Source organism: Falco rusticolus, chromosome 6, assembly GCF_015220075.1.
Source record: "Falco rusticolus isolate bFalRus1 chromosome 6, bFalRus1.pri, whole genome shotgun sequence".
NCBI lineage: Eukaryota > Metazoa > Chordata > Aves > Falconiformes > Falconidae > Falco > Falco rusticolus.
Genome location: NC_051192.1, coordinates 34,320,144 through 34,335,370, shown reverse-complemented (window position 1 = coordinate 34,335,370; position 15,227 = coordinate 34,320,144). Strand labels below are relative to the sequence as shown.

Sequence of the window (15,227 nt, the reverse complement as noted above, 5' to 3'; positions counted from 1 at the left end):
GTGGCTCTTGTAGCATGTCTCATTGTGGTGTCCTTGTAACTTCAATTTTATTTGATTTTTTAGAATATGGGAAAAAGCCCTGATCATATACTAGATGATTTATGTGCATGCGCATTTCCATGCTTAGTTTTGATTAATGTAGATATCATTACGTACACCACAAGTACATTGCCTGTCTGAAAATAAAATGGATAAAAATAGGCACAGCATTTCAATAGTTTCCTGGTGTGTTTACTGCTTGTAATGACAGTTCTTTTCATCAAACTCCACTTTTCTATACATGTATGTCTGTAAACATTTCAGACAAATAGGAATTAACATTGAATTGAACTTCTCCTGACTTTCATGGCTGCAGATTTGCTCTTGTTGCTTTAGATTATATGTGATCTCTTGTCCCTTTCATACCCCTCCCTCCCAACCCTGCATATTGCAGCCCCCACTGGACCAGGGTCTGGAACAGTCAGAGCTCTGGCACTGAAAGTAAACAGTAAAGGTAACACAAGTCTTTAAAAATTCAGCTGCATTAATACAAAACAAATATTTGTGTAGATCAAGAGATTTAACTGGTTGAACAAGATGATCTGAAACACACCTTTTGTGACTGTGGGAGCAGGACAGAAATGCAGCTATCACATTTTTTTGTCTTCACCTTTTCAACCTAACCTGCCATTGAATCTATTATGGTTGTGAGCTGAAGAATTCTCTTGTGACCTGCACTTATTAGCAAATTCTAAAACAGTTTCAAAATCCTTAGTTTTTTTAAGGTGAGCTTAGTGGTGTTTCCAAATACGTGCAGTCTTGGTGTGGTGTTTTTTGGTTTTTTTTGTTGTGGGTTTTTTTTTCCCCTCCCCATCCCCTTCTGAATGTAATGCTGTGGAGTTTTTTCTCGGTATTTCCTCCCCTCCTCTTAAAATTTCCACTGCAATATGCCACATACCAACAGCTGTAGTTTGGTGCCACTGTACACACTGCAGCAGTTGGGTTGTGTGATAGGAATCTCCAAACCCAAGGTGGTAAGGTAGCTTTTCTGCCTGTAGCTTTGATATGCTCTGTCTTATAGGTTTCAGGAGTTAGCAGAAGTTCTTGCTGAAAAATTCTTCCCTGTAGGAGGTGAACATGTTGTGTGTGTGTGTGTTAATTTTAGAAGATGAATATAGCATATATAGACGTCATATTGATCAGTTGTTGCCTACTTTGCTGATTTTCTTTTCTCTAAAGTCTATGAATTGTTCCTCTTTGAAAAGACACTTCAAGAATAAGGATTCTTTGATTATTAATGTTTGATGCACCTTGCTGCTTTGTGCACGTTGATTGCTGAATTAGTATAAATAGGACATCTTTTACTCTGTTTTTCCTCTGTGAACATGGCCATGCATTCCAGTGGAGTTATGTCAGTAAATAACCTTGCGAACAATCACTTATGCATGTTAATCCTGTGCTTGGGCTGGATATGGTGTAAGTATTAAATATTTGAAAGAATAGTGCCCACGGGCTTTGTACACATGAAATGCAAGGCTGGAGTGGGGGCATCTGTTTCTCCTTGATTTGGATTATTTTTCCAAATGTGGAGAAAGCTTCCCCCATTTTAAGCTTCATTTCTTTGCTAAGACAGATGGAGAAATAGAATTGACTGAATAGAATAAATAACCATTTGGGTACACAAAGACTTCAGAAAGCAGTGGTATGTATTGTCCAGCATTTGTTTCTGTGGATCTAATTGGGATATCACAGCAATCGGGTTTTTTGCATAATCAGGCTGTGTTTTAACAGCTTTCCTGAGCTGGGAACAATTGTGGCTCCCAGCAGCCCAATACGATTGTCAGTGTCTTATCAATGTCCAGTTAACTGGACACTTGCACAGTGCAGAGAATAGAGCTTTTTTGCTACAACATCTGTTTATAACCCATATGTCTTGGCACCTGGTTCAGATGGCGATAACTGCAGCACTAATGAATCCATCCATCATGGCTGAGCTTTGCATTAACATAGCATTGGATTAGGGAAAGCGGCTTGTCCTGGCTTTTCAGGTCGGATGTTGTTTGCTGCCTGCGGTCTGCAGTGGTACCATTTGCTAGGGGCGAATCTGAAATTCAAAGGGGGGGACCGCATGCATTTAAAATTTCAATACATGCCTGGTAATCCTGTGCAGATTGCCATCAGAGTGGTGGCGAGCAGGCCATCTGTCAGCAATAGCTGTGGGTGCTGGCTAACCGCCGCTCCACTTGGGCTGCAAGGCTGGCAAGGCAGCCCGCTCTCGCCCGTGGAGAGGCTTGTCAGCGTTTAATGCGGTCTGATGCAGCCCCCTCTCTCCGCCAGAGGAAAATGTCGTTCCTTGTGGGAATACAGATATTAAGCAATGGGCCTGAGAGTAATAATTGAAAAAGTGAAATTAACAGCATTATGGAAAATAAAATGCAAATTGCTGTAAAAACAATGGAGTTGGGCTGACCTCCCAGTGGTACCAACTGTTACCAGAGGATGAACAAGTGTCTGCGCAGTTCTCTGTTCAGGCTCAACAACTGGGCCGTTTCCTGCTCCGCTTCTTGAGGAACCGCCATAACCCTTAATGCCCTGTTTAGCAGCATCTTGGGTTTTGTGCTGGTTGCCATGGAATGTAATCTGATATTTAGCATTCCTTTTTCTTGCTAGATCTGTGCCTGCATGCTCTTTAACAAGTCTTTGGACTGGGTGCATGCAGATGGTGTCCTGTGATCATGCATTTGGGCAGAACGTTGTGCAGGATCTGTACAGTATTTCAGGAATTTCGACTGGAGAGTGTATATGAGATCGGTGCCTCTGGCAGGGGGCTGAGGGACGCAACACTGACTGTTTTGTTTTGCTTTTGGAAGGGGAGTGTTTTCTCTCAGAGGAAAGAAGTTGTGCCGTACAAGTCCTTTCTTCCCGCTGTACCTAGAAGGTGAAGGCAGGGATCAATATTCAGCAGGAGGGTTTGAGTATGGGCTGTGGGCCTTTGGGGTAAACCATTTAGCTGCAGTGAAGTGCCGAGAGGCTCGCTCATGGTCTCACAAACAAATGTATCTGCAATAGGAGAGTCATGTCCAGTTTAACTTTGGTTTAGGTAGTATGCATGTTTTTTCTACTTTGATTTTTTTTCACCGTTTTCTTAATGTAACCTTGCCTTTTGAGATCCTGTTACATTTTGATACAGTTAATTAACTGCTAAAGATACCGTTTCTTTAGTTTGATGATAAAATATTTGCTGTTCTAGTGCACCTGCCTGTTCACCATTTTCAATGATTTGAAAGAATGTTTTTTGTTGGTTTGCACAGTTTTATGATCCCTGAAAGTTTAACGGGAGCTGCAGTATACTCTGGATGTTAGAAAAAGCTTTGTTATTTTGCTTTTTCTTTTGTGGGCCCTAGAGAAATTTCAGAGAAGGTGCTTGTTGGCACGTTGCAGAGTTTCAGCCATGGAACTGTGATGGAGAATTTTGGTCCCCTTTTTTTGGTTCTTAGTCAACTGTCAGGTTTGATGCTTTTTGGTATTGACTGAAAGAAGTCACTCAGTCCCTGCTTGCCCTAAGGAGGAGTTGAAGGTATGATGTGCTGGCGGCTGGTGACGGGGAGAGGACCGACTCGCCTCTGGGGTTGTCTTCTTTGGTGGCAGGAGTGACGGGTGAACCTTGGACAAGCCTCTGGGGAGACAGCAGGCTTTTTGGATCATCAGGATCATCTGCCCAAAACAAGTACTAATTTGTACAACAAATTGGGCTGTTTATACCAAACCCTCTTTCCTCAGCCAGTAAAATGCTGCTTAAGCCTACATTTTACTTTATCATGATTAACACTAATAGCCATACAGCATGTAAGTTCTTTGCACTTGAGGCTTTTACAGAAACTTCACTTCACTCATTTATCTCATCATTGGTTGTTTTTACTTACAGAAAATATGTTTTTGAAAGTGAGCAACAGAATAGGGTAGAATAGAGGACAAGGCTCCTCTTTTGCTATTACTTGTCTATTTTACCTGCACTTTCACCTCATCGTATTTATGTTCTGTGATAGATGTTCTAATTTTCCAAACATTTTTTCAAAAATATTGAAAACTGCCTTTAAGTGATATATCAAGCTCCTTGTAAATGACTCGACTTTTAGCTTATTCTGTATCACACACTACTGACTCTGACACGGTAATAAAGAATATTCACCAAAGAAAAATACAGTATTCATAACTTCATATTTGAGATTCTCCTTCTAACTTGTTTGTTTCACAAAGGTTTTTCCCTGCCTTTTTTTTTTTTTTTTACTCTGTATTCACCTTTGATGCTATCTGTGTCATTTAACTCGGTTCTCTCTCTCTCTCACTCCTCAATTTATCAGTTTCTTCCATAAATATGGCAGTTCTCCCTAGATCCCCAGTCATTTTAGGTTTCGGCAACATGAAGCACTGTAATCCTTCTGGTTTTAATTAATTCTGCCTAGTTAACTACATCCTCCAGCCTGCATAGCTACTAGTCATATAGTTTACATGGCAGCCTTTGGGATTGTCATCCCTGTAGGTCTTCCTTGGGGATGCTGCTGCTCCTGAGGCAGCTGGAGCATCATCCGGTGCTGTGGCCTGTGCCACTGCCTGTGCCCTCGGTGGTGCTGGGGGGCAGCTCGCTGACCACTGTGACACTGGGCACCGCCTGCTCCTGCTGCTGTTTTGTAGTTTACAGCTGGACCAGACTGTGGTGGAAGCTTTGTCACTCGGTGAAGTCCTGGTAGTATTTCCTCAGCCAGCCAGTGGCTTAAACCCATCAATATGGGTTTAAGAACTAAGACATAAATGAGACATCTGAAATTAAAGTGATGTTTATACAAACCTATATTGCTCTAAATTCCTACTGTTGACTCCTGTGAGTCATGTCTATTAATGACTGTGTTCAGGTCTGCAGTGAGACTGATGAATTACAGAAGAATAAGAGCAGCTGGTGTACTTGGCTGCTTTTAGAAAAGGGTAAAGTTGTCTGCTGAGAAGTGTCTGAGGAACTGTCTTGTGTGGTGTTGGTCTTCAGTAATTGCTTTTTTCTGCAACATTTTTCCTCACTTTTCTTCTCTGAACAAATCAGATTTTTTTTGTTTTGAGCTGCAGAATGAATGCTGGTCGTTCAACGTGCACTGCTCAAGGTGATAGAGATCTTTAATCATGTGTTCCCCAATTTGTTATTTTTTGTGAATTGTGATTGGGGTGTTTTTTTGTTTCTGGTTTTGTTTTTGTTTTGTTTTGTTTTTTGTTTTTTTTTTTAATTGACAACACTGCATTCAAGACAATGGGTTTATGAAAAGCTTGAAAGCTTATTTTTTTTTTTTTTTTTTAATGTAGATACCTTTTTTTTTTGGTAGCATGTGTTACATGCTTAGGTTCAAATAACAAGGCTTTGAAACATCCAGAGAAAGAGTGCGTCATTTTTTATTTGTGTAGAGGGAATGGATGCCAGGGGACACTGTAGTTATGCTACTTTACCTTGGTGGATTTTATATAGATACAATAAATAGAAAATGGCCAACTCTGAAGGGCTAGCTGGCTCTCCATATTAGATTATTTCTTGAGAACCCTGACTTTCTCTTTCCGTAGGAAGTCTCAGTGCAGTGTGAGGCAACTGAGCTACCTCAATTGCGGACAAGTAATGTAACCAAGACATGTAAAGTAATAATGAATTTACGTACGGCAAGGGCTGGCATGGCAGGATAAAACTTGGCTTGTCACATATTCAAGATCGTTCAATATATTGTTTGCGTGGGAAGAGCTTGTGTTACTTTTCCTGCTAATAAAATGAATGTGTAATTCATTGGAAAGTAGAATCTGTCTGCTTTGCCGTGCATGTAGGGAAACCAGTAAGTTCAAGCAAGTTGTATTAATTTCTTATTAAAAAATAAAGTTTAACTACATGCTTCTCATAAAAATCAATCAAACAAAGAAATTGCTACTTCACCTCTTGTGTACTAAGAACAAGATAGGACTATGTAGGCATATTTTAAGGTATAGATCTAAGTCATGCTGTGTTTGAAAAAATATTACTTAGGCTTAAATCATGTATTAGTAAATAAAATTTACTAGAAAAACATCCCACTTGCTCAGTCATTTGCTTTTTTGTGGGGGGAAAAAATTGAAATTTCACTTATAGTGTCTTATGATAAATAATGTCATGTTTATTATGTTTCTAGTACATCTAATAAGTTTTCAAGTCACAATAATAATTGACGCTTGTGTAAAAGAATAAAAATAAATTAATAATAAAGAATTTTTTTAGAAAGGTAGATTTTTCTCCATTTGAATTGTGTCCCAAATGCTGTAAAAGCAATGCTATGTGTGCTGAAAAGTGCCAGACTTCTAGGTAAGTAAAATTTTAAAAGTACGTTATTTGTTATTCTCATGTTTTTTTATTTTTGTTAACCATCTTTGGCAGAGATTGCCTGTTATCGCTGCTAGTCAAACTAGTCACATTCAACCCTTTTCCCTCTTGCAAAAAATGCATTTCTCCCTTTACATGATGAGTAAAACCAGGAATGTTTGGAGCATTTGATTTACAAATGCCTTTTTCCTTAGGGCAGCAGAGGTTAATTCCCTGGGCTGCTGGGGACAATCTTCCGGCCCTTCTGCTGGCCAGTGAGGTTTTGATTGCACCTTGGGGGACCGAGTTGCTTATACAAAGTCTCTGCTAGCACCTGCTCCCCGTATGGATCCTGCCCTCTCCTCTGCTTCCTGGGGCTTGTGCAGTGAATCTGATCACGAGCTAATCCGTTTGGTGGTGATAAGTACATGTGGGAAGAAACAAGTTTTCCAGGAAGGTGGTGTTTTGTGGGTTTTTGTTTGTTTGTTTGTTTTAATTCCAGGTCAGTTTCTGCATGAATACAAGAATGAAGGTGAGGAGGGGGCAAGTGGGGGCCAGCAGAAGTGGGCGCTGCTGCCAGAGTAATGTGTGTGTCAATGCAGCCAAAGTGTTGACATCTTTTGATCTCTGGAGGCATCCTGGCATCCAGCTGAGAGCTAGAGAAGGCAACTAGAGTTGACTGTAATTATTAGCAGTGGAGTGGGACTTACTTTAAGGTGTTTATACTAAGAAAGGGATGGGATGTGTAAGGTGAACTGTCCAGCTGATAAAAATCACAGGTATGGAAAAAAAAAAAAAAAAAGTTCAGGAAAATTAGAGGGTATATCACTGCAGAAAGTTATGGCATCTTATTGCTGTTTAAACAAAAAAGCAAACACCACCACTTTTTAACGTGAAAAGCTGAGAAAGAAATGCAGATAAATTTTAAATTTGTATTACGTAATAAGAAATGCACCTAAATTCTACCAATTAAATAAGATGCTGGGGTATAAATGTTTCTGGTTCTATTCAGGTTCTGGAAGATCACTAAAATTTCATTTCATATTTATTGAATGCTTGATTTCTTTCATGAGACAGAAAAGAGAAGTTTAAGGCTAATTGTTAATTTGCCTATGATTGTTTTTTAAGCTGCATAGGCTTTATTGTTGACTTTGTTTAAAATATAGATGAAGTAATTTCATTGCCTGAATGTTTTTTAATAAAATCATGTTCCTATCAAATTAAAAATAACCTTGAAGTCATAGGGGCTTATTTAAGATAATAATTTTAAATGCCTGAAATACCAGAATTAAGGAGCGTTTTCCACATGCTTGTATTTCTTTTAATCAAGTGTTTATAGAGGGTAGTTCTCTGTGAAGCCCAGAGTTATTTTCACAAAAGGAGAACTGCCTGATGGTGACCTCTCCTAAATGAGCAATTTAGGGTTATCAAATCAGACAGCAAGGGACTTGGAGGAACCAAGGATCACACAGGGTACAGCCATTACCTATTAGTATAACCTCACATTAATTTTAAATTGAATTTTTAAAACCTAATTGAGCAGCATTTTCAAGCTCTGTTCAGTGTGAGCAGGACATAAATTGAAACAGTATGTACCAGGAACCATCTAATAAGCAGAGAGCACTGCTGCCTTTCTTTCCTTTCTTTTAAAATTAGTAGTAATGCCCTGACATTAAAAAGAAGAATTTAATTAAGAGATCATGGCAGTGCATCTGAACTCTGACTGGCTAATGGCTTACCAGTGTAAAGGATATGCATGAAAATGAATGCAGAGTATTTTCTTTAACATTCATTTTTAAGTGAGAACTCTCTTCTGTTTGAACTTGTCATCATTTTAATGATGGGAAAATATTTTAATGGATAAGCTGTACGTGAAGATAGACTTTGAAGATGTAATTGTGCAGTTGGACTCCCAAGAAACAAATCCTAATACAGAGAAATTTGAGCAACTACTCTAAGCCTTATAAGATAAAGTGGTAGGAAATCACTGATGTAAATAGAAAAGAAAATCTTAGGCTTTGTTGTTGGAGTAGAACTGTAAAGCTTGTTAAATTTCATTTTGATTAATTGCTCTGAAAGTACATTAATATTTCATTTTAAGTAGTAGCCCCGTTCACTTTGTTTCTCACGGTGAAGCATGCAGACGAGCTTAAGTAAGCAAGTTCCGAGCTTTGGAGGGTAAATTATTTCACACAGCAAGCTTGGATGTGCTTCTCTGCTGCAGATTGAGCACTTGGCATTCAAATTTAAAGCGCTGGACTTACTGAAGGGGTGGGGGGTGGGGGGGGGGGGGGGGGGGGGGGAGTCCTTCATTTTAGAAAACTCCCTAATATTTATTTTTCCCTTCACAACAGAGCAGGAATGACTGCATAGGTTACATAGGTTACTTGTCAAGTCTGCTGTCATACTATTTTTAAAAATATGCCTTCCATTTGTTATATGCTGTTTGGTCATTTTAACGATTACATGGCGAGTTTGTGTTTAGTGGGGGAGCCTGGCTTTCCCTGGCTGGCTGGGAGTGGTGATGAGTGCACGTGCTGTGCGAGGGCACAGACAAGCACAAGAGGAAGAAAGTGCCATGAAGTCTGCTTATTTTGGTTACTTCAAGGCACTAGATACAAGTTTTATATTAAGATATCGTTCCAGAGAGTTCAAGTCTTTGGTCAAGACTGAACCGGGGCCAGGGGGGGGAAAGTAGCTTTGACAATCCTGCTTTAGGATTTTCTGGCCTGGCCCTGCAGGCAGAGCTCACCTCTGGGCAGCAGCTCCCTGATGTTTCAGCTGTAATAGCAAAGAGGGTGGGTGGAGGGAAAAAAATGGCTGGTGTCCTCATGAAATAAGGAAGAGTCACACCAATAAGCCTGATGCTGATAAAGGTGATGGCATGGTCTTTGTAGTGGAATACCAGTGACTAAAATCTGCCAGGTTTGTGTAAATGAATGTTTTCACCCAAGGCTTGCAGTGAGGTATTGGATGGTGCTTTGACTGCTGCAAGAAGGATGGCAGAAACTAAAATTCATCTGTTAAAACATATTAATAGTTAAATTATAATTTATTTTATATATATATATATATATATAAAAGAAGTTAATAGTTAAAATGAATATTTGTTTCGGTGAGTTTGAAGCTGTGCTGCCCCCCTGGCTAATCTACTGCAAAACTGTTTAGAGACTGACTAACCCATGCTAAGATCATGAAGGGTAGATGTAAAATGAAGTGTCTGAGTATTATGAAGTACTCCTGCCTGTGACAGGAGGCCGGCTAATACACACATACAGCATTAAATCATCTCCTTTTTCTCCCCTTTGTATTTTGCCACAGGCTTTCAGGTTATTAAATTCTGTGGCTCAGCAGTAGTGCCTCTTGTGTTAGAGAGAAAGCTCGTAGCATATAGACCTCAATGAAGTTTCTCATTCCAGGGATTGATTAGAGCTAAAAATGTCTGTGGAGGTCGCATTTTGCTATGTATCAAGCAGAGCAGGTGATGTAGTTACAAAGAAATTATCATGTCTTTCTAGGGACTGAGCAAAGCTGAGTGCTCAGAAACTGTATCCTGATCAGGGAATAACATGAGGCTGGTCCATGAGAGAGTGCAGTGACACAGGTTGTTCACCTGGTGCATGTTTCTGCATTATTTTTTTTTTTTAAATACTAAATTTTGGTGTAAGGTCTGGTTTTTGATTAAAATCAAAATTGAGCATTTAATGTGAATGGTAATAATGAAAAAGGATCACAAAACAGCTCAAACTGTTCCTACCTTACTGACCTCTTACCCTGCCCTGCAGCTCCAGACAGATTAAATTTTTCAGTGATTTGTGATAGCTATGATTTTTTTTTTTGGAACTCTTTAAGCTCCTTCCTTTAAATGAGGTATATATTATTCCTCTTTTAGCAGCTTCCTTCCCTTCCCTTTTTATTTCAACTAGCTTTAGGTAGATAGGTAGTGCTTAGTATAATAAAAGGTACAATTTTAGAAGGTATTGAATTTGGACAGATAAGAGCTTGCATTAAAAAGGAAACATTGTCTGTTTGCTAAAAAAGAGTTGCTGAAAACTTGTGAAATCCCTCAATGCCAGGCTTGTTTAAATATTTCTTACAATACACCTGGTGTATCTGTTATAATTCTACTTAAATTTGAATGACTCTCTATAGGAGTTCAACTGCTACTGCTGGGCTCTCCTAGGATGGTTCCAGCTATGAAGCAGGGGTAATTGAGTATGCTGTGGTGCTGATGTGAGCCTGGTGGTGCTTTTCACCCCCAAACTTGAGTCTGAAATGCTTTGGAGTACTGCTTGTCTTTTGATGGGACCTCAGCACTCAGCTCTTCTACCATGAAAATTCAGCATGGGCTGAATGCATTTAGGTTTGTTCTTTTTTAGTGTATTATCATGAGATAACTCTGCCTTGGTTACTCTTATTTTCAGAGAAGAAATGGGGAAGATATACCAGTTGCTCAGACTAAAAACATCAACCACAGAAGATTTGCTGCTACCTTTAAGTTGCAAGAGGTGACAAAAACCGACCAGGATTTATACCGCTGTGTAACTCAATCAGAGAGAGGTTCTGGAGTGTCAAATTTTGCTCAACTCATTGTTCGAGGTAAAGTTTGAATTGCTTTCATTTTATCCAGCGAAATGCTCCTAATACTAGTGCTTTCTACTTAAGTCTTTTATTTAGCCTACAGGTGCCTGATCTGAAATGTTCATACAAAGATAGCTCTGTGAAGCTTCTGAAGTTGTTGTAAAATGAAAGACTGGTTTGCCAAACTTCATACGATTGCTTTCCATAGAATGCATATGAGTAAAAGCTCTGATCCTGCAATGTGTGTAACATGCCTGTATGATTTTCTTTGGATGCTGTTTGTTGAACTTAAGGTGTAAACTGTTTAACTTGTCATAAATGGTTTTACCGATAAGAGAGATTCTACTGTACTTAGTTAACAACCCCTTTTAAAATCTGTTGCCTCAAGCAGCCTGGCTGTACAGCAAATAATATGTTGTTCTGTTACCTGGGAGACAGGTACATAAAAAATAGTTGCAAATTTTCACCTGCCCAAGGACTGAGAGTATTATGGAGATGTTCTGTGGTGATTTCAACCTTTGAAGTAGGAGGAAGAAAAAGAAAATCTTACTTCTTTCCACTTTTTGTTGTTGTTGTTGTTTTTGTTGTAACTTATTCAGAAGTCTGTTGAGGTGCAACCATAGCTTGTGTGTGGCAATGTCGAGTTGGTGATTTTTTTAATTTGTGCATTTTGTGTTCGGGAAGCATGTGATCTTGACTGGCAAAGGATGTGGTTGAATATTAGTGTTCATTTTTCACCTCCAAAAGTCGCTTGCTGTTTGGCCTCAGGTAAGCTATTAAGCCTCTCCTTGCTTAATTGTGTCACTTGTAAAATTGCCCGTTTCACTTTTAGTTGTGATGAGGATTAATGCTTTTAAATTGGGAAAATTAGTTGTACAAAATCTGTCTGTGGTGCTGCTGCCCATCGCAGGGGCTGTTTTGGCCAGTAAGCGCAGGAGTCAGGCACACAGTGGGCTCTTGCTTGACTCGTTGGTCCAGCAATGGGCTGTTTGGTCAGTTGGCATCTAGAAGTCAGCCACTGCTTTTGGAGCCAGGACAGGGACAGCAAGTTTGTCCCCAGTTTGTAGAAATAAAAGTAGCATAGGAAATTCTCGGAGGTATGTGGTATCTGGCATTTGCTGGCAGAGGTCTTTTCCCTGGGAGACCAGTTGATTGGGGTCAACTAGGTTTTATGTCTTCCATGTAACACCAATAAAAATGTGTTTTGCTGACCATACGAGGATTTAGACTGTATGTTAACAGCTTTTTTTTTTTCTTTTACTCTTTCACATGTACATTTTGTCTAGCAAAGTGCAAGACTCATCCTAATAAAATTAAATTAGTCCTGTTACAGCATGAAAACAGACTTTGTTTTGTTGTTAGAAAAGCAGGGCAAATCAATGTATTTATCCAACAAATGAGTTGTGCTGGTTTTTTTCTAGTATAATAGAGCAGTAAAATGGTGTTTAAAACACGATTCCTCTCAAAAACTGAGATAACAGTATCAAACTTCATAGTACTCTGTTTTTAAATGCAATGCATTGTCCTGCTGAGAAGCTTAGGTCATTTGATAGAGAATACCATCTTTATGGCTTGAAACATAAACTTGATAACTAGCTATCTATGCAACTGCTATATAGGTTTTATATTTTAAGGTTATGTTAATTTTACTTTTTGTGAGATTTTTGGATTGGAAGCCCAAGAATTTTAATTCTTAAAAAAAAAAGAAAAGAACAGGTAGGTTTGTGTGTAGATATATATAAATATAGATATATAAATAAAAAAAAAATAAAAAGGTTAGTCTTCTAAAAACATTTTCATCTATTTGACATCATGGTAGAAAACAGATTTATGTTTTATAATAGGATTTATCGCTTGCTGTTATATTTGAAAAGCAATATACAGTAATATATTTTCTTGTTTGTCTGGATAACCACTAAATAAATCTTGTTAGCCAAAAAAGCATACCCATACCCTTAGGGATCAGCTACCCCGGTGTTAAAACTGTACTGAAAATTAACCATAATGACAGGTCCTATATCTCAGTGGCACTTTAAAGCTGACATCCTGCTATATGGATACAAAAGATGATAATTTTAAAGGAAATTTTTGGGCCACTGATACGAATTGCCTTTAATAAGAGCTGGCATAGTATTGCCCGTTGTCAAAGATGACCCGGGGGAAGAGTTTATTAGTGCATTTTCTTCTAAACTGGAAGTGACAGGGCATGCTTGGGGCCCTTTTGTTACTGTTTGTAACAAATGAAAATTTCGCTGCAGAATTCTCATGCTGAAGTGTATTGATCTGTGTGTTCTCACAGCCAGAGGAGGGGAAAAAAAAATGATGAAACACAATTTACTTTGTCATGGCTTTAGTATTGCTTCCAGATCATTTTGAGTAATGATAAGGTCTTCAGTTTGTAGAAGCCAAACCTTATTGACAGCACTGGTTATTAGAGAGCGAGGGATGAGGAACAATTGTTGCCCAGTAATTCAAAACCTGGGTGTTTAGGTATGTGGCAGAGATCCTTACATCTTCCACGTCTACAGACCCATGGTACCATATTATAGGTGTAGAGGCATCTGATACTTTTCTGATTGGCAGTCCATAAATTACTCTTGGTAATGAAAATTTCCAGCTGTATAATGTACATCATGTTGAATCATCATTATTTCATTCTGAGCTGTAACAAAAGAATTACTTTTAGTGGAGTTCTGAACTTTATTACAAATGTAGCTACCTGGGAGGGATGGCGTACATTTAAAGACCCTGAGAGGGGATAACTCAATCACTGTGATAAAATTTTTTTTGTAGAAAAATCAGACTAGGGTAGGATTTGCAATTCACTTACGACATTTTACCAAAAGTAGTTCCAGTCAATGTTGTAATGTCTCATCTTTGCTTAGAGCTGGTTTTCAGCTTCCAACTCAGTGGCTGCATTGTAGTGATTGTTTTTACATGGTTTCTATGGCATTGCTGTCATTCTTGGATAGTGTAGAAGCACGTTCCCTTTCCCATTCCCTTTACAAGAAGCTTGGTGCTGCCATTACTGACTTATCCTCCTGAATATGTCCATCTAATTAATCATCTATTTGTATTTTCCCTTGGTGGCTGTTAAATTGGGGATTTCTGGGAAGGTAACTTCTTGAAGTCTTCAGAGTTGTCTGCACTGGAACTTGAGGGAGATGCTGGGAGGAACAGTAGCTGTGATGGGCAAGAGTGAACAAGAAGACACTGACAGTTCTTTTTACTGGTTTCTTACTTCCTTTTGAAAACAAGTGTATCACGATCTCAAAGTCCTTAAAGTCTTCTAAAACTTCTAAAAAGTCCTTTTGCTACCTAACATGGAATTGTAGAAATTAAGTGCCCAAAGACAACACCTGTTCCCCGGCTCATGTGTTTACTTGATATATACAGTTGTGTACACATTCCAAGTTACAGTACCAAATGCGGTAATCCTCAATCAGTTAAGAACTTAGCCCTGTAATCAGTTCTTTTACTCTGTCATTGTTCAGAGCTCTTAAACACAGACTAGAATATTTGTCTAAAGTTGGCAATATTTATCAGAAAAGTAGTCTTGTGCATCAGGAAGCGAGGTAGTTTTAATCACAGCAATTGTGGTCAATTTCTGGATTGACTTGGCATGTTAAAAGTGGCTGTCAGGAGGAGATGAAGCTGATGTTGCATTGTTGTGTTGTTTGTTATCAGAACTTTGTAAAATAATCCAAATTCAGTTTGTCTCTGATTGGAACCTCTTACACTCTGGCAGTCCTGCAGGGACCATGAATAAAATCACTATTTACTTTGGCTGCAGTGTACCTGGAAAATCCACATGAGTCATAATTTTCTATTTTGTTTTATTTTCAGAAAACAGCACTTTGTTGCTTCGATTGTCAAAAAAAAAGAAAAAAAAAAAAAAGCAGCAGACCAGTCTCTCAAATGATATGATAATGGATTATGCTTTGTCAAGTGTTTGTATGCTTTCCCGAGTTTCTTTTCCTTTAAAGTAGCTACATGTTGTTAGCAGACTAATTGTACAAAACCTTATATTATGCCATTAAATACTACAATATCAGCAGGAAATGTGGTGTGTTTTATGTAGTGGATCTTACATAGATACTTGGAAGAAAATGTGGATTAGTGTTAAAGACAGGGAAGAAAAATAAGGGGGAAAAAATATCCGTGAATAGCTCTACCATGTGTCTGGTTCCACTGGTAAGTTCCTAAGTTTTATTTGAGTTGTAAATTATAAATTGTTTTTAATGTTTTTACTAGGTGGATGTGGCTTTTCTTTTTAAATTTTCTTCATCCAACCCAAACAGCTCTTTTGTGG

At 38.6% G+C, this 15,227-nt stretch overlaps 1 protein-coding gene across 1 annotated transcript in view; it reads left to right on the top strand.

The window, feature by feature from the left end:
- Positions 1 to 15,227, top strand: part of PTPRK (protein tyrosine phosphatase receptor type K) — a 412,271-nt gene that overhangs the window by 195,031 nt on the left and 202,013 nt on the right. Inside the window, 1 exon segment of the mRNA XM_037391780.1 lies at positions 10,754 to 10,933. Coding sequence (XP_037247677.1) covers positions 10,754 to 10,933 — 180 coding nt within the window.